The 24,239-nt window shown below is 42.3% G+C and overlaps 1 protein-coding gene across 1 annotated transcript in view; it reads left to right on the top strand.

The window, feature by feature from the left end:
• Positions 1–24,239, top strand: part of JARID2 (jumonji and AT-rich interaction domain containing 2) — a 126,419-nt gene that overhangs the window by 46,063 nt on the left and 56,117 nt on the right. Inside the window, exons 2-3 of the mRNA XM_069957990.1 lie at positions 10,180–10,315; positions 17,621–17,753. Coding sequence (XP_069814091.1) covers positions 10,180–10,315; positions 17,621–17,753 — 269 coding nt within the window. The remainder of the gene's footprint in view (positions 1–10,179; positions 10,316–17,620; positions 17,754–24,239) is intronic.

Genomic DNA, 24,239 nt, shown 5'->3' with positions numbered 1-24,239 from the left:
TGGCCCAAAAATGGCTGATCATTCGCCTGCACCAAAAAGATGAAAACTATAACCACCATCCTTTGTCAAGGTCATTGTTACTTTCTGTACTTCCAAGGAGGTGCCATCTATTCCTTTGGCAAGAAAAGGGGGAGAATTGTTTCAGCAATTTTATAAATTGGGTAAAAATATGTAACCACCCAGACATTGCCAGATTGATTGCTACTGATCATACCAGCCTTCTATCACTATCATCCGTGCGGACAGGTATATTACTGATGACTTGTGATGACTAGAAGATCTTGGTTATTACCGGGCACTTAATTTGGCATAATTGATCATTTTGAACACTGTACCAGTGATGCTGCGCCATTATTTTCCTCCACGAAGATCTGTTAATGGAACGGCAGAAACATAGAATGATGCAGATGCTGCTATACCTGTCCTCTGCTTTCCTTATAGGTTACTAGTTATTATTAAAAGCTGCCAGTCTACTACATAAAAACGCACATCCTTGGTAGTTTAATAAAAAGGAATTCCCTCAAATATTTAAGACCAAAAATTTCTGCTTGGGCAATTGCTTCTTGGTCAGTTACTATAAATGTAGTAGGGTGTGGTGCATCTTAGATGGGTGAGAAAAGAGAATTGTGCACTCGCAGGGTGACTGCAAAACTAGTCTAGCATAAATTCCGAGCTGATGATTTGCAGGGACACTCGGCTTGTCCTGCACTGTAGTAGTTTTACAGTGATTTCTGTTGCTTACAGTACACCATTCATAGATAGAGCTTTCTGTCATGATTTCTTTTGGCATGGTACAGAAATTTTGGAGAGAAAGGGCCCTATTACACAAACAGATTATCTGACAGATTTTTTTGAGCCAAAGCCAGGCATGGACTATAAACAGAAAAACAGCTCATATCTGTCAGATAATCTGTTGGTGTAATAGGGCCCAAAGTGATGACTGATCTGATCTAGTTTATATGCAGTAGCACTGGTCCTGATGATGGTGCTCCTTAGTGTTCATACACAACTGATATCTCAGACTGGACCTAGAGAATCCCATGCAAACTGGGGACCCTATATTAAAATTAGATATGTCACTTCATACTGTTCACATTTCATTATTATGGATGCATCCACATTATAAAAGCCTACAAGACCCCATTTTAAGTAGTGCCCTGTTTGTGTGTAAGAGTAGCTGCAGCCGTGGGTGTGAATGCCAGCCTCCAGCTTGCCTGGCTGATTAGCTGTTATTTAGTGTGCCCGTCCAGTCAGGGTCATTAAATCATGCGCCCCCTGTTTTGTTGTCCTCGCTTGTGTCCCCTCTTGTTCTTACGGTGTAGCAAGATGCCCGCTGTAATTAGGGCAGCCATTAAGTGCACGGCTTGTTGAGCAGATTAACCCGCTTTTAGTTTCCTTTCTTTTCTCTTGTATTTTCCTCCTTCACTACATTGTTTGTGTGTCTGCACCTGTATACACGGTGGTGTGAAAAGCCTCACTTCCAACTGCGAGGAGGCCTGCGCTGGACTTGTGGAATTATACACAAAGACTATTCCCTCAGTAGAATCCAGTTTCTCCTTCAATCCCTCAAGTCGTAATTGCCACAGATGCTTCGCCCCTCCTCAACCACACTCACTTTTGTTTTATTCTGTGCCTTCTCTAACAGCTCCACATGTTGGTTACGTGACTAAAATATTATTTCTCCCATTTGGTTGTAATTGGCACTGGTTTGTTTCGGGCTTGTTTGCAAGCGCTATGGGTTTTTTTTTTCATTGCAAAGCATGTCAAAGTGTAGCATAGAGTTCTGGTTAATGTGGGTAGTAGCTAACCGCTATGCCTCTTCTTTTTCTCAGTTTCATGTATACGTCTCTACTTGGACTGCTTTAGGATGTTTATTTTCTTACTATTCATCAGGAATATGGGGGTGGAGGCTTGTGCATCAGTGACCTAAAGATTTTTCTGAAAATATAATATATAAGCTAAATTTGCTACTTGTGATGAAATCATGTGATGAGCTTGTCCTACTGCTACATTGTTACTTCCAAACCTGCAAAAAAATATACAGCAGAGAATTGTCTTAAAGGGAACCTGTCAAGAAGAAATACACTATAAAACAGCCTGGAACACATAATACATCTTTTCATTCTGTGGCCTATCATATGGCATAGAGTGCATCTTGGTGCCGATGTTAAAACACTACTGTCACTTTAAAAAACTTTTGACATCATGAATGTCAAAAGTTTTGGTTGATTGGTGTCTGGGTTTTCAGACCCCCTACTGATCACTGGAGACTGGAGAAGTGGACGTCAGCTTGATGCTCTATGTGACTCGTTACATAAAACAGGCTCCATTGTTTTTCTATGAAGCCAATCTCCTGCAATGAATCACATAGAGTAGCGATCTGGTAAAAGTAAAGCACACAGTCACATTCTTCTTTTAAAGTACAGTAAATCTTCAAAAATGAACTTAACCCTATTAAGGTGTGATTGACAAGCCAGAATGTGTTATAAGTCATCCCCTGCCTTTCCCCAGAGCTGTGAGCTTGAGCAGTGGATGACGTAGGGCAAAGTCTGACTTGTCACTTGGGTAAAGGAGATATAAATCATCTAGCATACCACGGGGAAGAAATGCGAAAAATCAATAAAAGTAATCCAACTACTTCACACCTCCAGAAAAAATGTATTACAGTTGTGATAATCCGCTATCAAATATTCATAGTAGTGTTCTGCTGTCTACCACTAGGCCATATACATCTTGATGTTGTCTACACCTTGTGCTACATAACCCACTCCCCTAGAATATTCGGGTAGTCTCTTCATATGTCCAGTTATAAGTTTTGTTTTGGCTAAGCCAAGCACTGGATGCCAAGGCCAAATCTCTGTTTCTACTGTTGGGCCTAACTGAATCATTCATATGTGGAGATGCTTTGGGCCTGGTCCTACCATTTGTTGGTAGTGATTTTCTTTGTATTCTTCTCCCTCCTAAATATTTTCTTGGTACTATATAAAATTCTCAGGGATGGTCATATACATGAACCAGTCTGTAATTTTCAAGGGGTTGGAAAGTCACTATGGGATGTGGGAAGATGAACAGTGTGCGCCATTGACACAGGCTGCGATAAGATGAGCTGTGTGATGTGGATGTACAGTCAGCTTCATGTAGCTGATAGCATTCCTGCGCTCCCAGCATCAGCCTGCAAACATTCTCCTCTTGTAGCTTTATTACAGCAGGTTTTGACCTTGTAAATTGAAGCCTCTCAGTCAAATGCCCTCTAGATGTTTCTGGAAAGCAATGAAGGCATTCATGAGATTTTTTAAGTAGAAACATGTGTTTTTCAGCTCTTTCCTCCTTTTGTTTAGGAGGTTAAAATGCTGTGCTTATATGTTAAACAGGAGATGCAAATGGCGCATACATGAGTATGGTAGAAAGCCGGCCTGGTGTCAGGTGGGGGAGGGCCGCTCTAAGCATAAAGCTTTTAGGATCCAACTGCAGCCTAATCTTCTCTGTGCTGCACGTGACTTCCTTCTATGCTGTTCTAGATACAGGGGAAGTAGAGCAGCAAATATTATTTAGCAGCAATCCACAATGCCTATGTGGCTTAAGCTGGCACAAGGTTCTGGTGTTGTGCAGGCTGATATCTAGCCTTTTCTAATAACGTGGGCCTGGGTTGGAGTGCGTCATTCTCCTGTATGTGGAGTTATTTATCACAGGTGGGAGCAGCGGACGCTTTTTGCCTCCCTCAGCAGACTTGGACCTTTAAATCCGCAGCAGAGGAGAGACGCTGACTGTTTACAATGGAGATGCTGACTTGTAAATTCAGGCACCGCGCATGATTCTGCTGTGACTCACACAGAAAAGAATCTACCATGTCAAATCTGAATCACAGCTACTGTAATGTAACAGCCTGCTATTGTGCTGAGCAATAGGCATTCCTGAGCTCTCTTACATCACTTAGAAATGAAAATATTAGCATGGACCACATTCATGCGTATATAGAAATACAATGGAGCTTATCGTTTTGCAATGACGGCAAACACTTGTCTTCAGAAGCCTTAGGAGTAGATTTTCAATCTGCCCGTTGATTTGTCATGCATGCCTACTTATTCTATTGTCCTTCTTCCTCCCCATTCTTTTCCACTTGTCGTTTTCCTTGCTCTGTAGTCAGCTGCCACAAAGCTAAAGCTATAAAAAAAATACATTTATACTTTACATTGCTGGTAATCTTGTTTTTAGCACCTTAGGGTTCCTTCCCATATATTCGGTAAAGTAGGAGAACACCGGGGATTGATGATGGAACATATCCCACTGTTGTTATTTGGGTTGTTCCCGATATACTGTATGACTCAATTTGGTGAAGGAGTTGGATAGGAAAACATCTCCTGCAGCCGTTTCTTGCTTAGCTTTTAAACATTTCAGTAGGTAACTGTGAAAAAACTGATAAATGACGCCTTTTGGCATCAGTTTAGGCCTAAAAAATTAAACGGATATATGGACTAAAGATCATCTCGGCAAAGACTAAATTACTAGACATTTACATATTCAAGAACAATGGAATAAGGGACATTTGTACCTGAGCCATTGAGACATCGGACAATGGCACCCCCGGAGGTTGTAGGGATGGAAGTCCTACGTAAAGTCTAACTGGAATTTAGGGGGGAGGTGTAAGCCCTTGTCCTTTGGTAGTGGACATGGCTGAAGATCTACACGTGAAGGGGTCCTATCAGCATCTTTTAGCCAAAGCCTTTCCACAAGATGGGTGGGGGAGTTGTTGATGGACAAGTCCCTACTGCTGGAATAATTTCTGTGCACATCACCACCTCCTGTTTTTAACCCTTTGTTGGGTCTCCTATAGATCCTTTAATGTAAAGTACCTCTTTTTTTTCCTTGCCATCCTTGCCAAGTATGCAATATGTCTTATAGTATGTATACATTGCTACAAGCTATCTTGATAAACCATTACAGTGAAGTACTGTATAGCAGTATGCCATTTCTAGCACAATATAGCACATGACTGGGGTTTATTGTAGACAGAAAGCATGCAAGGGCCAAGAAACATAAGGTTTGCAGCTTTGTAAAACCACTCTTCCTGCTGCGGTTGGCATGGAATTAAATCCAAGACGTTCTTACACCTATTTTAAAACTCTGTGTAAACACCAGTGGGATATGTGATGGATTTTGATAGAAATAACATAGAGAGCAGCTTCTGTTTGCTTACACACATACTGCGCTTCCTTTAGAGTCATAGAATTCTGGGTATGATGGATGCATTGACAGGGTCTGTATACTTGGCATTGTATAAGCCAGTGGCTGGTGGGTCTATAATAGTCTGTTTCTAAACAACAAAAAACCTGAAGCGACGTTACTTTCTATCAGCGCTTAGTGGAGTGTCGCGAGCTGCAGAAGTGAGATTTGTCAGTTATTACAGCAGACAGGAATTCCAGCACAGCAGGTAATGACTTTACATTGTGCCGCTAATAAATAATGGATCAGTAGAGATTCATTAACAAAAGGGAAATAATCAACACAACTGCGGCTTAATATTGCAAGGGTTTGGTTAAAGGGGTAGTGCGGCGGTAAAAAATTATTCACAGAATAACACACATTACAAAGTTGTACAACTTTGTATTGTATGTTATTTGTGTGAATGGCCCCCTTCCCCGTGTCCCACCACCCCCACCCGTGTACCCGGAAGTGTAGTGCATTATACATACCTGATCCGTGCCGACACGCGTCCGCCATCTTGTGCCAAACGTCATCTTTGGCCGGCCCGAACACCTCCGATCTTCCCGAGTGCCGGCCGCGTCATCAGCTGCTCAGCCGTGATTGGCTGAGCATAACTGTGCTTGGCCAATCGCGGCTCAGCGGCTGATGACGCGGCTGCTGCTGCTTACATGGCAAATTTTATATTCAAGATTTTCACAAGCTGGAAGAAAACGTCCATGGCTGTGTAGGCTCCACTGCAACCTGTGCTTTACATAGCAAATGCAATGGGTAGAGTTTTCCTATAGATTTACCAGTAATCAAGGGGTTAACATCTATGGACATATACCTCTACAAACCTGATAATCCTTTTTTTTTTTATTTTTTTTTTTCCCCGTTATGTTTATCGCCCATAGGTAAAAACCAAAATTTGCTTAGATCCTGTGTTTTCCTCCTTTTTTCCTTTTTTTTTTTTTTAACTATAAAAAGCGTTCCTGGCTGACAATGTCACTGTACATGTGGCTGCCTTGACTACTGCCTAAGATGCCTGACAAGCTTAGACTCCACGAAGACGACTTGGCAGCCTACCAACTTATTGTATAAGAAGGCTCAGCTGGTGGTCAGAACGCTCAGGACTTGCCACGCTTGTGCCGTGCCAAAATTGTTTTCCTGCAGCCACTCCTAATCCAATTTTAAGTGCGGAGTTAAAGCCCCTTCTCACCTCTGAAAATAAAAGAAATGGGCATGCGCCTTGCTCAGCCTGCCTAGTTACCCTTCAAATACACCGAAATAAATAGGATTTTATTTTTCTTTCTAAATGAATTGGAGTAAAGCGTTAGGAAACTCGTATATATGATGTATACAGATCTAGAAAAATTGGCTATGCATAATGCTTACCTCATCACCTCAGTGCTGTAGGATGTCGACTTCTGGTCACACACATGGTCAAAGTCAAATGCCAATATGCATGATTTCATATTAGTAAAAATTCAGACGCAGGAGAACAGAGATACTTAAAAGGAACCAATATGGCAATAGAAAAGATGATATTGTCGACTCCTGATCCCCAACATGCGTTTTGCTATGTTGCTGACGTGAACTGGACGATCTCAGATTAGGTCATGAAACACGTCATCGGATTGGGGCTAGGGTATGTAACTTAGACGCAAATATGCCGCATTTTACATAAATCTGAAACCAGCTTTTATCGTCATAATAATGATAAACATTTTGCTGATCCTTATTTTATCTGTCATCACTTTGAGGCTATGTTCACACTACGTATATTTCAGTCAGTATATTTCAGTCAGTATTGCAACCAAAACCAGGAGTGGATTAAAAACACAGAAAGGCTCTGTTCACACAATGTTGAAATTGAGTGGATGGTCGCCATATAACAGTAAATAACTGCCATTATTTCAATATAACGGCCGTTGTTCTAAAATAACAGCAAATGTTTGCCATTAAATGGCGGCCATCCACTCAATTTCAACATTGTGTGAACAGATCCTTTCTGATTTTTTTTAATCCACTCCTGGTTTTGGTTGCAATACTGACAGAAATATACATATACTGACTGAAATATAAGTATTGTGAACGCAGCCGTATGCTGCTTAAACCACAAGCTTCTAACTGCCCTGCCGGCCATGGTTTATTGCTCTTTCCCTGTACCCAAAGGTGGCTGAGGGTAGCAGGGGCAGCCCTGCTTACTTAAAGAGGACGCGGGGGGTGACAGGCTCTCGACCCCTAGATAGATCCCCTTATAGTTACCTCATGTCGCCGAGTCCCGCTGCCGGAGCCGGTCCCGGGACGGAGATATCCCGGTCAGAAGCTGGCGCGCGCTGTGGAGATGGATCTGGTGCCCATAGAGAATGAATGGAGCCGACTCATCTCTGCTGCGCGCGCACGGCTCCATTCATTCTCTATGGACGCCGGACCCATCTCCACAGCGCGCGCGCCGGCTTCTCACCGGGATATCTCCGTCCCGGCTCCGGCAGCGGGACTCGGCGACATGAATTAACTATAAGGGGATCTATCTGGGGGTCGGGAGCCTGTCACCCCGGCGCGGGGGGTGACAGGTCTCCTTTAAGGCGACTCTGTACCCACAATCTGACCCCCCCAAACCACTTGTACCTTCGGATAGCTGCTTTTAATCCAAGATCTGTCCTGGGGTCCGTTCGGCAGGTGATGCAGTTATTGTCCTAAAAAACAACTTTTAAACTTGCAGCCCTGTGCCAAATGGCCGTGGCCTAGCGTGACTATGCATTAGGCTGGCACAACCTCTCTGTCCCTCCTCCCCACCCTCCTCATCATTAGGAAAGCCCCAGGCAGGTATTCTACTATTCATCAGCTGTGAGAACACGGCACATGGGCTGGATCGTTAAGGCACCTGTGTAGTATTCACTGCAGAGGAATAGGAAAGATCCTGCCAGTGGCATTCCTAATGGTGAAGAGGGTGGTGAGGAGGGACGGAGGGGTGGTGCAAAGTTAGGGTACAGATATTCCAAGCCACGGACGTTTGACACAGGGCTGCAAGTTTAAAAGTTGCTTTTTAGGACAATAGCTGCATCACCTGCCGAACGGACCTCAGGACAGATCTTGGATTAAAAGCAGCTATCCGAAGGTACAAGTGGTTTGGGGGGACAGATTGTGGGTACAGAGTCGCTTTAAAGGTTCCAACAGCATCAAAATGATAATCTTTTCCTTTTAGAAACAGAGAGAAGCAAGGTGGAAGTCCAGTTTGAGGGAATGCATTCGGGCAGCAAGTACTGTACGTTGCAGTTCCATGTGTCATGAGATGCAATATGGCAACATAGACCAGTACCAGACGAGATACATTTTCTTCCTGTTTCCTTCACACAAAAAATAATCCAGAACATGCTGGTGGGGTTTGAAAGATGCAAAGCTGTCATTATTAACCAAATTTGACAAATCTATGTTACATGCTGCAGACTCAGTTGGCGCTATATAAATAAAGGAATTATGGCAGTAGTCCTGGAAGAAAAAAATAAGTTGTGAAATATGTACTCTAGGTGGCCAAGAGTATCTGGTATATCATGTTTGCCAGTAGGGTTTGGAGATGACCAATGACAGACTGGACACTTAGGGCCCTATTCCATCGTTAAATCGTTCGAATCTAAACGATAATCGTTCGGTTGAAATGCAGTTAACGATTAACGACCGAACGAGAAATCGTTGATCGCTTTATAAGACCTGGACCTATTTTTATCGTTGCTCGGTCGCAAAACTTTCGCAAATCATTCGCATTGAATAAGACATCGTTCGGTCATTCGCAATAGATAATACGATCATAAGTAACGATTATCGTTCCATGGAAATGAGTGAACGTTTACAGGTCTTTCGCAATAGCGGTCGTTTGAGATCGTTAATCGTTAACGATTATGCGAACGATAATAGTCCGTTGGAATAGGGCCCTAAACCTGTCTGTCATATAGTTGAAAATTAAATTGTTGCATTTGCCACATTAAACAGTTTTGGCTTGGCATCTTCATAGCTAAATTTGGAAGAGGATGGTCTTACATAAGATGTTCATTATTTATAAAGATTGCATCTATACTTAAAAGCACTTGTACAATTACGCTGCGTCCCCTGAGGTTAGCAGGCACGTTTCTAAAAACATCCATACCTTCAAATCATTTCCAGCTGGTCATCTGGGTGCTGACTGTGCAATAATTTATCTAATTTTCCTCTGCTGATTGAGAGGGTTCTAATGTCAGAGGCCACTCCAGGAGTGAAGACGTAAGACAGAGCTTGGATTGCAGCCAGTCTCGGGAGCTGGGGTTAGATCCCAGGGTTAAGTGATAACAATGACTATGTTGTTAAATAATGTGATCACTGGGACTCTCCCAGTAGCTGTTTAGGTGACTATACAAAGGTTAATTGGGTATATAAATAAATGCAAAACCTCCTCACAGCGCACAAATAATGCTTTGTAGGTATTTACACAGGTCTGCACTGGTTGTCTGTTACAATCCCAATTGATGGAAATGCATTTGTGGCTGAATGTTTCAGAAAGTTGGGAATGGGTCTATAAAAACAAAAATTCGAATCAAAGTCCAAGGGGGGGGGGGGGTGGTGGCTTGATTTCTTAGGAGAGCATGTCAGTCCAAGAATATATTCCCACACAGTATTTTTGTTCATTATTTTGCAACCAAAACCAGGAGTAGATTGAAAATCCAGAAAGGCTATGTTCACACACTGTTGAAATTTAGTGGATGGACGCCATTTAACAGCAAATAACAGCCGTTATTTCAAAACAATGGCCATTGTTTTAAAATAACAGCAATTATTTACGATTGAATGACTGCCATCCACTAAATTTTTAACAGTGTGTGAACATAGCCTGTCTGGATTTTCAATCCACTCCTGGTTTTGGTTAAAGAATACTGAGCAAAATACTGTAAGTAAAATGAGCTTTTAATACATATTGTCTTATAATTTATATAACACTAAAGAGGCATATTTTTTGTTATCTTATAGGACGATAGTGATGGTATCCCGTGGTCAGAAGAAAGGGTGGTACGTAAGGTGCTGTATCTGTCTCTCAAAGAGTTCAAAACTGCACAGAAGAGACAAAGTGATGACTGTATTAATGGGAGCTTCAAAACTCCAAAAGGTGAGTCTGACGCAATGTCCTCTTATCATCTTTGCATGGGTAAATGTCACCACAAAGCTTAAAGCAAATGGAGGGCATGTATAAAAGAACAACTGAGACGTCTCCTCTTTGTGAATCCATTCCTGGCTTTATATTTAATAATTGCTAATAAAACATTTGAACTTCTCTTGTAAGTGACCTGTTTTGTGAATTTTTTTAGCTGTTTATGTAACTCTCAAGTGAATGAACAGAGCAATGTAAACGCATTGACACTTCTCCGTTGATTCACCACCTGGATGTGGCAGATGCATCACCCAGTACAGTGTTTCTCAATTCCAGTCCTCATGGCCCACCAACAGGTCATGTTTTGAGGATTTCCTTAAGTATTTCACAGATGATATAACTATAGTTAGTGCATCATCCTCTAAACATGACCTCTTTGTGGGTCTTGACGACTGGAGTTAGGAACACTGACCTAGTAGAACATAGATCAGGAACCTCTTCTCTCTGTAGATGAGAGTCCTAGAGGAGGGAAACCCACCATTAAGATTTCTTTCAAAACATTTTTATTAGTCACAAAAGACATGGGACCAAACACGTCAGGAACGCGCAGGTTCCACAATACAGCAGTTATATATAAAACATTTGCAGTATGTGACTAGGGTTTATAATATTACTTCTATAGAAATTTACCAGATTAACCATTAAGATTTCAAAGACAGTGTTTGAATATGTAGACTGCCTTTTAGCCTGAGAACACATGCCAAGCCATTCTTGTGTGTATATTGGGGAGTTGGGAGAAATATAAGAGTGTTTGTCCGGCAGCTATCTAAATTGTATAGTGTGACTTGTAAGCCACTTTGCAGAAAAGAAGAGAAAAAGAGAGAACAGAGGGGCGTAACATGTGCCATAAATCCTTACAGGGCAATAACGACGACAGTAATTTACCTGATGATGTTGTGCTGCGGGTACAACATCAAAGAGAGTCTTGTGTTAGCATACCAAGGTGCTGGCAACACTATCTAAGAGTTTTGGGAGACTATATTTGAAGATTATTAGGATGTAATAATCTGTAGCTGAACCTGAATCAGTACTGTATTTCTAGTAATCAGGGCCGGCATCAGCACCCAGCACCTCAAGGGCCCCCTTGGCACTTGCTTCTCCCAAATGCAGGGCAACCAGACCCCAGTGGAGTGATGCCGGCCACAGCCTTCCACCCCCCAGTTCACAGTTTTGCCAGAAATGTATCAGCAAATTAAGGCCCCCGATATGTCTGATAAACCCCACCCCCATTCAGACAAGCCCCGCCCCGGGCAGGATTAGCCTGAGGATGAGAAGAGGGGGCTGTACAGCAGGAAAGCACTGCCAATTGGAGGTCACCGAGCATCTTGTATAGTAATTATAATGGGGTCACTCAGCTTCCCCAGCATCTTGTATAATGGGGTCACTCAGCTTCCCTAGCATCCTGTATAATAGGGGGCACTCAGCCTTCCTAGCATCCTGTATAGTAGTAAGAATAATGGCGATAATCCAGCTTTCCTAGAATCTTTTCTAATGGTAGTCACCCAGCTTTCCTAGCATCTTGTATAGTAGTCAGTTTAATAGAGGTCACCCAGCTTTACTAGCATCTTGTATAGTAGTAAGGGTCTGCTAAGAGCCTCTAATAATGATGTCACACGATTTGCTATATAAAGGGGCCAACGAAAGACTGGAGCCGGCCCTGCTAGTAATGCTTTTTCATCCTTGGTGCCACCTAATCCACAATAGAATCTACAGACATGTGAATGCAGCTTTAGGCCCTATTCCACAGGCCAACTGAGAGGAGCAAACGTGTGCTTTCAGCTCCTCGTTCCCCACTCGCTGTCACCGCCATTAAACGCGGCGGCAGCCAGCGGTTGAGTGCGGGAGGGGCCGTGGGGAGCTGCGGGGGGGCTGCCCGGGTGATTGCTAGATTGTCCGGGTAGCCCATAGAGGATAGTAGCAGTCTGCTGCCGCCGCTCCTATTATGTAGACCTACGACAGCAGATCGCTGCTATCACAGCCGCTTGTTTTTCAACATGTTTGAAAAACAAACGACTGCAACAATCAGCCAACATGAACAATGTCGGCTGATCGTTGCCTTCTATTCCACGGGATGATCATCGTCCATAACGGCCGGTATCCGTCGAATACGGCTGATAATCGTTCAGTGGAATAAGGCCTTTAGTCCATACAAGTAAATTGTGTGAAAGATCTGTGGGATCCAAATGTCTGCATTACCATCAAGAACTGTTCGACAGCTTGGTCACTGTCTGAAAACCACCACAACAAACGAGTTTGGTGCTTATTGTGCAGTTATTTTTTGCAGGTAAACCAATGTAAACACTTTAACCAGTCAACCAGGAATCTGCATTGCAAAACCATGCACTGTAAATAAAAAAAAAAAAAAATATATATATATATATATATATATATATATATATATATATATATATATTAATATATAATTTATTTTTTCAAATACATTTATTTAGCAAACTTGTCGCCTTCTGATACACTGGTCTTTACCTCCCGTTGTTGAAATCCTGTTGTTTAGGTTACCGACCATCACTCTGTCCTAAAAGCAGTGGGCCAGCTGCTGTATATATAGCTATCATGACTAGCCCTATAAGTTTATCTATGTTACCTAAGATAGTAATACCCTTTTAACGCTCTGAAATATGTTGCCTTTCTCTTAGGCAGTCTGTCTGTGGCCAGTTTTGGAGCTGAGGATACCTCTATCTTGCTGTATTGAAATGTTATGCCCTGAAAAGTGTTAAAGTTCCTAAAGTTTTTAAGAGGCCTTTATTTTTGAGTCTGAAAGCTCGCTTAGACCTGCTGCTGACCTGAAATACCCTTAAAGAATGCTCGCAGGGAGATGAGTACTTGGGCCTAGTTATTTGTCCTCCTTCTCTAGCTCAGTATAAATAACCAAGCCTCCAAGTCATAAATCAGTGCAGTGCTTCTGCCAACACCTATTACCATTTAAGCACACTGGAATGTATGCATTATTTCAGGGACTCTGCTAGTATTTACATACAAAGATTTATGGAGCTCTTGTCAGCAAAATAGAATTACAAAGTGGAGCCACAAATGATCCCCTTGGTTACTATAACAAAGTGCAGACACACTTGTCTGGTTCCCAACTTTGCAGCAGCTAACATAATAAAAGGAAGGGTGTCTGTCTTGAAGCAGCAGCACCAACTGATGTTTTTGTCTCTACTCTCTAGATTTCTAAGTAGCCTCACTATATTAGGAACTGCTTTTTCAAGTGTACATGTCAGTAGTAGTGTCTGTGTCCGCATAGCTATCACCTGAAGAAGCAGGGGCGTAGCTAGGATTTACAGGGCCCCATAGCAAAAATTTGTAAGCCCCCTTCCCCTATATGTGTGTGTGTGTGTGTGTATATTATTATATATGCGCTTTACTGCTGGTGCACTAATAACTCCAGAGCTCTGCACATTTTCCTTTCCCACTTGATCGCCAGCTAGAGAACTGAGGTCAGAGGTTATCAGTGCAGTGAAACAGAGATCTGTCTTCGGCATGTTAACCCTTTTTTGTGTTGCAGCATGTAAGTAAACTTTGGGTCACTTACACACTGCAGTACATAAGGGGTTAAGCAGAAGGGCACATGCTCTTACCTTCTCCCCCGGGCCCCCCTCCTGCATGTGCCCCATAGCAACTGCCTACTCTACCTCTATGGTAGCGAGGCCACTGTGAAGAAGCCATGAATCAGCCAAAGAACATTTACCATTAAAGCCAGACCCCCACTTTTATATTTTACTCTGTCTATGTTGAATACATAAAAGCTTAATGGTGATTGCAAGATCAAAAAACCCATACACGTATGCCTATAATACAGTTCATGCTGGAGCACTAGCGGACATGGCAGGTCAGAGATTGTTCTCCTCCGATACACATGGATGAGAATGTTCTTCATGTTCCGGTGCCCTGGGGTCCTCCTCCCAGGGAGCACAGCTGAAATGTGGCATTGGGTTGCCCATCCAGGTTATCACTACGGTCTTTGCACCTTGTGTATGCTGTCGGTCTAAGGAGTCCACATATTATTAAAAGAGCTGCCTTTTTTCTCGAAAACGCTTCATTATTGAGCAGTTCTCTTGCTTTTTCAGCTTGCCTTATATCATGTAGCTGAACGCAATATGTATCAGTGCTCATTGTCTTACTTGGCTTGGAGGTTTACTGCTTCTTTGCTGTTCATCTAGCCTTTATTATTCCCTTTGTGTGTAAATGTAGTATTGTAATAAGAGATGTTGGAGTGCTGGGCTCTGAAATGACTAACCTTTGGTTAATGCTGTGATGTACTCTCATCCTATAAAATACTGTAGGTAATAAAGGACCTAACTACTCTTCTGTGAATACTAAATCCATTTTTGTAGACTCAGTGACAGCAGTTAAAATTAGAAGCTCTGCCAAATGGCCCTTTCAATAATGTTTGGGTTGCGTTCGCCATCCTCTAATATTTGCATTACATAAATATCATTAGATGGCTTAACAAAGAGAGCCGGCCGTGACTAAAGGAATTATTATCTCTGTTTCATAGGACTATCAGGTTACCTTGGCTATAAAGCTGTTTGGAATGGGGTTTATTGTGAGACAGGCTTCCCTCTTACCATGAACAATGTATAATGCATGTTGGGCTTGTGTGTTTATTGGCACCAGTTATATTGAATCATCTCTGTTAGGATTGGTAACAACCCTAAGCTAAATACTGTGAAAGAGGTCAGCAGAGGGATACATACAGTACATTTATTATAGAATATATATACATGCTACTATATTGTGTATATACACATAAAATGTCTAGGCAGCAGTCTGGAAATACTATAACTGGTAACTATTTATTACTTCAACCATTTACATAAACATCACCATCACGATTTTGTAAAATCCATCACGTTTTTAAAGTTATTAATGGTAATCACAGTAATAAACCTTACAAGTCATGCTGTATATTGCTTTGTATGGAAGTTAATGCACTTTTAGGCGATTACTATGCCAGGCTACCTCCTCTTGGCAGTAAAGAACTGTTTAAAGATTATTTGCTTTGTGGACTCAAACTGACCACTAATAAATAGATAAAAGTGCAAAGAAAATCCAGAAAGAACCTACACATCCACTTATGATGGAAAAAAAATAGTTACTGAGAAAGAATCTCTTTACTTAGATACATAGAAGACTTAAGCCCCTATTATATGATTCGATCTTCACAAGTAACAACCTGTCAAGTCAGCGCTTACTTGCTCCTTGTTCTGCTGCTGGCAGTATTACATGCGCGGACAGCGAGCGGGTAATAGTGCGGGGGAAGGTGGGCTGTTTGGGCAGCCCATAGAAGCAAGCGGTGGTCTGCCGCTGACGCTTCTATTACATCGAGTGAAGGCAGCCGATCGTTGCTATTGTGGTCGTTCATCTTTCAACTTGTTGAAAGACATTAAAAGACAACAATCAGCCAACCATCGTACATGTTGGCTGATCATTGCCTTTTATTACATGAAGTGATTATGGGCTATAATGGCCGATAATTGGACAAATATGGCCAGTAATTGGGCCACAGTAGTGGTTTAGACGAGAAGATAAAACGCTATTAACCCCTAGACGACCCAGGGCGTATAGTTACGCCATGGAAGTCTGTCCCCAGTCGACCTAGGGCGTAACTGTACGCCCTGGGTGTTTCTCCCGCTATGAAGCGTGCTCCGGAGTGGAGCGCGCTTCACAGCAGGTGGGGGCCGGCTGCAATCAGCAGCCGGGACCTCCCCGGTAATGACACGCTGCATTACCGCGATCGCGGCGTTTAAGTGTAAGTGACAGGGGGAGTCCCCTGTCACTTACCGATCGGGACCCCCGCAGTGTGACTGCGGGGGTCCCGATCGGTAAAACGGGCCACCGGAGGTCTCTCACCTGCCTCCGTGAGGTCCGATCGGCGATCTGCTACACTGAGCCTGCACAGGCAGGCTCAATGAGCAGATCGCCGATAACACTGATCAATGCTATGCCTATGGCATAGCATTCATCAGTGTAAAAATCCAAGTACTGGATGTAAAAGTCCCCCAAAGGGACTTCAAATGTGTAAAAAAAAAAAAGTTACAAACACTAACACACAACCCCAAAACCCCTCCCCCAATAAAAGTTGAAATCACCCCCCTTTCCATTATATAAATAAAACATATAAAAATAAATAAACAAATAAACATATAATATACCGTAGCGTGCGTAATTGTCCGATCTATTAAAATATAACAAGCGTCATTGCGAACGGTAAACGGCGTGCACGAAAAGAGGGAAAAAAGTGCGCGGATTACCGATTTTATGTTACATTATATATTAAAAAAATGTTATAAAAAGTGATCAAAACGTCCGATCTTCACAAATATGGTATTAATAAAAACTAGAGATCATGGCGGAAAAAATGACACCCCATACAGCCTCATAGGTGAAAAAATAAAACCGTTATAAGCGTCACAATAGTCCCATTTTATTTATAATTAATTGCCAAAAAAAAGGATTTCATTTTAAAAAAATATATATAACATTAGAGAATCTGTGTAACCTGCATATGGTTGTGTTCGGGCTGACCTATAGAGTAATAGTATCATGTCGCGTTTACCATATAGTGCATTATGTAGACACAGGAATCCCACAAAAGTTACCATATTGCATTCTTTTTTGCGATTTCACCAATTTATATCTTCATAAATAATATATTTGGGATTCCGTCATACATGTTATGGTAAAATGAATGACGCCATTACAAAGTACAACTATTCCTGTAACAAATAAGCCCTTACATGGCCCTGTAGATAAAAAACTGAGAGTGCTAGAGCTCTTAGAAGGGGAGGAGGGAAAAACGGAAACCCTAAGATCAAAATTTGCGCGGTCCACTGGGTCATTTTGGGCCTGGTCCTCAAAGGGTTAAAAGTCGTTAATGTGATCATAATTGCATTTGCATATATTCTGTGAATATTCGTAATTGCGTTTGTATCTATATACTGTGAGTGTTTACATTAAAAGACTTGAGAATGATAACAATAATTTTAAGGTCAGCTCAAAAGACGTGATCGACATTCAAACAATTTTCAATGTCAGAAGATTATTGCTTAAATTCGAACAATTTAACTGTTTTTTTTGCACGATAATCGGGCCCTGTAAAAGACCCGTTTAGATATTTGGAGCCAAGTATGGCAATCTCACAATTTATAGTAGATATAAGGTCACTTGGGTTCCTAGCGGTCTATAAACGTGGCAGGATTCTGTTCACTTGTTAAACTTTCATTATTGATGTCTCTCTTGCAGGTCTTCTTCTTAATGGACAGTCCAAAGGATCAGGACAGTCCTTGGAAAATGAGAAGGATGACACATCTCAAGGTTCTTCACTCGCTAACAGTGTGACATCTTCAGATTCAGAAGATGGGCCTGTCAGGAAGAGGTAGGTCACATTTAGGTTTTGTTTGGGAAGAATAATGGTTATGGGTGACACTGTATCTTATAGTACTTTGTAGTAGGTGAGTACAGGAAATTTGACACCTTAGAGCATGCTCACATTCTAGCCCTACTTTTGTGGTAGATGTGGTAAACATGGGCAGAGCGGTAGGCAGATATCTGCACTGAATCCATAGGTTTCAATAGACCAAACTTTTAAAAGTACCTGCATTTGTGATATGTTTTTGGAATAAGCCTCGGATAATTTCATTGAAGATTTTTAGAGCTGTGGACTCTACATTTTCTCAAACATTTTTTGTGAGACTTGAGAGCACAAGCAGACACTCTCAAAAAAAAAAAACGCATGCTAGAAAAACAAGTCTGATCCATGGAGGTGGCACTTACAGTACTTTCAGAACCTATAATGTCCCCGGGACCTCACACATTGGCCCTAGGACCTTACTGCATTCTGCCACTGTTCTCCTCAGTGCAATGTAATGCTGCATAAAGCAAATAAATCATTTAAAACAGGGCTTTTCATGACTGGAATTCCAGTCACAGAGGAGGGAACCCAAGGGCTCCACACTCACCATATCCTCCTCCCACTGGAGCTGGTGTGATGGAAGAGTACAGGGAGGCTGTTCTCCACCCTCTTTGCTGCTAAACATCTTGTCTTGGTGGCAGGTAGCACAAAGCACCTTAGAGATGTCGTGGAGTCCATGCCTCAGAGAGTGCCCTACGCAATATTGGTAATTTACGGTTCAATTTATAGTTGTGTAAGAAGGTAACATCTTAATAATTTCTAGCTCTAGTGAGAAAAAAAGTTATTCCAGAGAGATCCTGTGCTGTCTTCCAGTTGGCTGCAGCTGATGCGTGCGCTGGTCATGGTGGCATAAAGTTTATGTTGAAAATACCCAAACTCCTGTTGACCATGGATTTTGTATAGACAATGTGGTCAATGATACAGGCAGGTTTTGAGGAGTCAGTGCACAGGAGCAGTGTGCATGGTACATTATGTCATAAGTGTTAGATTATTGAAGTGGCTGTGTAAGATGAGGTAGGACCCCCTTTACGAGGTGCACATGAGCCTTGCAGAGCCTTTACAAGCTCTAATCTGCATCGTTCCTGCGCCCTATTAACCTCATCATAGTCTGCTGCACATTGCCATTTAGATGGGAGTGTTTTAATGCCAACAGAAAAGATGCGATCAGCTGAATATTTTTTGTATTTACTGGCTTGTTCCTGCCTGCCAATAATCAGACTCTTTAAAGGGACCTTTAGGCCTTGAAGGAAATCTGTCAGGTGTAATTCACTTTCTTCCAAACTACTGACACTGTTAGATAGCTGTTTGGGCAAGGAGACACCTGGTACCGTCATATTCCTGTCTCTGCTTCGAGAACATAGAAAAATGCATTTATTATATAGAACTAGGGATGGTCTGAACAGAGTTCGGTTCGGGTTCGTACGAACCCGAACTCTCGGTAATGATTCCCGCTGTCTACCCGCTCCATGCAGCGGGCGGATCCAGCGGGAGGACTGCCTGGAAAACTGGGATACAGCCATAGCCATAGGCTGTATCCCAGTTTTCCAGGTGGTCCTCCCGCTGTGTCCACCCGCTCCACGGAGCGGGCAGACAGCGGGAATCTGATGCCAAGCGTTCGGGTTCATATGAACCCGAACCTCGGAGGGTTCGGACCATCCCTATATAGAACAATGAATCAAATAGGCTTTCTTGGCTCCTGAAGAGCAGCAAGGTGTAACTCCCCCTCCTGTACCTGATCCTGCTTGGGACTCAGCTTCAAGGTGTCAATAATGTAGGGGGGGGGGGGGGAGGAGGCAATGCAGCTTGCAGCTAAATAGAAGCTTGGGAAAGCCTCTTTTGACTTTGTACCAAAGAATAAAAGCATTTTTCTACAATATGGAAACACAGACTAATATATGAAAGGCAAAAAAACAATGTGACAGTATCAGCAGTTTGGAAAGTGAATTACAACTGGCAGATTGCCTTAAAATTGGATCTTCCAGGATGATATCTGTAGGCTTTCCACTGCTAATATGGACAAAGATTAGTTAACGTTTCCTTACATATTGTACAGGTAGACATAATGTGTGACCCGCTACAAAGCAGATTAAATCTCATTTTACATTTGTAAAAATTAGTCAATTGTATTTCTCACCTTGCTCTAAGAATTCAGCATGTGCAGTGAAATGTGTGAAAAGCATTGTTGACTGACTTTTCATCGCTGTCTCCATTTAAATGGTGTAATTGATGCCATGGTGGAAATCTGTGAGCAGACTCTGGCTCTAAAATTCCTTTTCAGTTGGATCAAACCTAAATGGCTAGTGAAAAGCTAATATTCATTCCTTGCCTGAAGTCTGTCTGGAGACCCCTAGCTGCTTGGGAAAAGTGCCATGCTTGCGCCTTCATTGCCTTTGCCAAAGCTAATAGGGGTTAAGGTTGTAGAAGAAGAAATACACGTCTACACACCACAAGGAGGAGATGGAATATGCTGAAGATTCCTTCTGGAAATAAAATAAGCTTGTTTCCTTATGATATCAAGTATCCGCTTAATGTCTAAATGATGTAGCAGCAATGTCTGACTGGAATTTTTTTTTACTACCATGAATTTACTTTACGGCATGAAGTGGTCTGTACATGGATGCCAAATGGTTTGCCTGAGTCTGCTTTTTGGCTGATTTGGAAAAAATTATTTTACAGGTAGCAGAAAAACAAACGTTAAAAAATTAAATAGATAAAACTCTTCAAAAGCATTTTTGTAATGATCGACTGGCCAAACGTATGATACAAATATATCAAACTCACTTGAAAGGTTAGAAGCCAGGAAGAAAGCTCCACTTTATATTTCACGCTTTGTTTTCCTGGCATTCTGTTGATCACTCAAAACCTGTATGCATCACTATAACTAAGAAGCTAAAGGCTACCCCCCAAAATGGTGATGGACCTGTAGCCTAGGCATAGAAAATAGGAAAGACATGTACTATAATGGCAACACTGGCACACCAAATAGTAATAATATAAAAGTACTAGAGATGAGCGAACCTCGAGCATGATCGAGTCAATCCGAACCCGAACTTTCGGCATTTGATTAGCGGTGGCTGCTGAAGTTGGATAAAGCCCTAAGGCTATGTGGAAAACATGGATATAGTCATTGGCTGTATTCATGTTTTCCAGACAACCTTAGAGCTTTATCCAACTTCAGCAGCCCCCGCTAATCAAATGCCGATCGTTCGGGTTCGGATGGACTCTAACCCGAACCTGGTTGGCTCATCTCTAAAAAGTACTTTATTCAATCAGGTACACATTACAAGTATGAGTAGAAAAAGGTCCCAATTAAAAAGACTAAAAAAGTCCCAAACTGCAGGGAAAGCATATGGTCTAAAGCAATTCAGACAGGCAACCCCGTAAATGGTAAATAGTATCCCTGCTACATGAAAAGTATATAAATAAGAGGTACAAAGCTAGGCCAACAAATAACAGGAAGTACAAAAAGTTCCTCCCATTGAAGTATGCAATCACGATCAATAATAGAATAACAAAAAAGATAGTATGAAAGAAAATGACCAAAGCTGTATATCACCTAATGAATAGCAGGGATGAGCTGGGGTGCCGTCCAAAGAGCCCCACGCTCGGAATTCCTCAGGGGGCCGGTAGCCTACCTCCAAAAAAATGAGATGTTGACATGCAATAGCTGAGGGTGTCCAGATTACACACCTTTTTAACAGTTTCTTGATATACCCTTCTGATTCTGAGATGTGGTGGTTTATAATTTGTCCGACAATTCAATTTATAGCCAAATGGGTGTGACCTTGATTTTAATAGTGGGAGTGAATATGAGGTGATGGGCCACATTATGCAGTCAGCAGGTGTAAATGGTTTACATTCAGGGCCATGTCTAATACTTATTTGTTGTTGTCATTCTTGTCCATCCAGGGAATACTTTGTAGTAGGTTTACCATTTGTAAGATGATCCCTTATTTTTGTGAGCAATATAGCGACTGTACATAGTAAATAATAACAAAATAGTTTATATATTTTTGTGATCTGATCTTATGGACCCCTGTAATTTTTTTTCCTAATGGTTCTACCGTCCCTTTAGACCGGGTACCCGGAAAATTAGGTCTGTTTCCTGTAAATGTCAGGCAGCAGGGTTGTCATCGGACGGCCTTGAAGGGCCTGTTCAGTGTTAGGTCACAACTGCTAAAGTCGAGAGAGTTTTCTGTCAGTTGCTAAAAATTCATGAAAGTCCCCAGGCTTCAGCCACTGGCCTCAAAGATTGCCTTTAAGGGACAGAAAGGCTATAACATAGTACTGCTCTCTAGAAATCCCTACCGTCTCTAGAACCCATCAGTTTGATAAAATGTTTCATTATGAGCTACTTGATGAGGTGTGTGCACTCACCAATATCATGTATAACATATACAGCGTCTGAATTCATGGTTGCCATGGCTTATTGTTAGCGGCAGGACAGAGCAGCGATTGACTTTCTAAAATGTGACATCCATTTAATGTACCTAGGAGAGGGCTTATATTTGGTGACTAGTGGGATGTAATAACACAAAATTCCTTACCTGTAGGCAATCACAAGATGGTTTCCAAACACTTACACTCACCGGCCACTTTATTAGGTACACCTGTCCAACTGCACGTTACCACTTAATTTCTAATCAGCCAATCACATGGCGGCAACTCAGTGCATTTAGGCATGTAGACATGGTCAAGACAATCTCCTGCAGTTCAAACCGAGCATCAGTATGGGGAAGAAAGGTGATTTGAGTGCCTTTGAACGTGGCATGGTTGTTGGTGCCAGAAGGGCTGGTCTGAGTATTTCAGAAACTGCTTATCTACTGGGATTTTCACGCACAACCATCTCTAGGGTTTACAGAGAATGGTCCGAAAAAGAAAAAACATCCAGTGAGCGGCAGTTCTGTGGGCGGAAATGCCTTGTTGATGCCAGAGGTCAGAGGAGAATGGGCAGACTGGTTCGAGCTGATAGAAAGGCAACAGTGACTCAAATAGCCAACCGTTACAACCAAGGTAGGCAGAAGAGCATCTCTGAACGCACAGTACGTCGAACTTTGAGGCAGATGGGCTACAGCAGCAGAAGACCACACCGGGTGCCACTCCTTTCAGCTAAGAACAGGAAACTGAGGCTACAATTTGCACACGCTCATCGAAATTGGACAGTAGAAGATTGGAAAAACGTTGCCTGGTCTGATGAGTCTCGATTTCTGCTGCGAGATTCAGGTGGTAGGGTCAGAATTTGGCGTCAACAACATGAAAGCATGGATCCATCCTGCCTTGTATCAACGGTTCAGGCTGGTGGTGGTGGTGTCATGGTGTGGGGAATATTTTCTTGGCACTCTTTGGGCCCCTTGGTACCAATTGAGCATCGTTGCAACGCCACAGCCTACCTGAGTATTGTTGCTGACCATGTCCATCCCTTTATGACCACAATGTACCCAAGATCTGATGGCCACTTTCAGCAGGATAATGCGCCATGTCATAAAGCTAGAATCATCTCAGACTGGTTTCTTGAACATGACAATTGTACTCAACTGTACTCAAATGGCCTCCACAGTCACCAGATCTCAATCCAATAGAGCATCTTTGGGATGTGGGGGAACGGGAGATTCGCATCATGGATGTGCAGCCGACAAATCTGCGGCAACTGTGTGATGCCATCATGTCAATATGGACCAAAATCTCTAAGGAATGCTTCCAGCACCTTGTTGAATCTATGCCACGAAGAATTGAGGCAGTTCTGAAGGCAAAAGGGGGTCCAACCCGTTACTAGCATGGTGTACCTAATAAAGTGGCCGGTGAGTGTATATCTAACTTGTAAGCCAAATGCAGAGTATGGCAAAGACTAAAAAGGCCACAACAGATAGTGTAGCACAACCATCTTCAAGTAAACTGGACTGAGTTGCAGAACCAGTTGCTGCTCTGTACGGTGCAGGGTCATGACCTTGAACTAATAATATAATTAACCTTTACCAATAGTCAACCTCTATCCTAAGGTCCCTTTTACATTGCCTAATATATTTCATTTTATTCAACCGGTGATTCCCATTTACACTGCACAAAAGATGCTTTCAGCAAACAAGTGTTTTCTTGTTCGCTAATCGTTGGCTGTTTTACATGTTCCAGCTATCAGCAGTGTGAGTTTACATCCTGCTAACCTCCCCTCCCCTTCCCCCAACACCCTCCTCTCCCCTTACACCAATCAACGAGTGATGAGCTATCCTGTGGATAAGTCATAGGTCTGCTTTGGCCCTTTGCATGCAGTCCTGTCTGCAGAGCACTGATAGGGGCAGGCAGAATAGGGATTGCTCACGGCAGAACTTCTCAAATTGTGAGATGAATATCAACATTGAGGTGCCCCCAGTTTGTTGTTAAGGCATAGCAGGGGTGGCAGTTTTAACAAAAATGACCATAAGCAGCACAATAGTTCAGTAGTCATTGGTTTGTCAA

Source organism: Dendropsophus ebraccatus, chromosome 2, assembly GCF_027789765.1.
Source record: "Dendropsophus ebraccatus isolate aDenEbr1 chromosome 2, aDenEbr1.pat, whole genome shotgun sequence".
Lineage (NCBI taxonomy): Eukaryota > Metazoa > Chordata > Amphibia > Anura > Hylidae > Dendropsophus > Dendropsophus ebraccatus.
The sequence above is the reverse complement of the archived record's forward strand: the minus strand, read 5'-3'. Positions and strand labels throughout refer to the sequence as shown.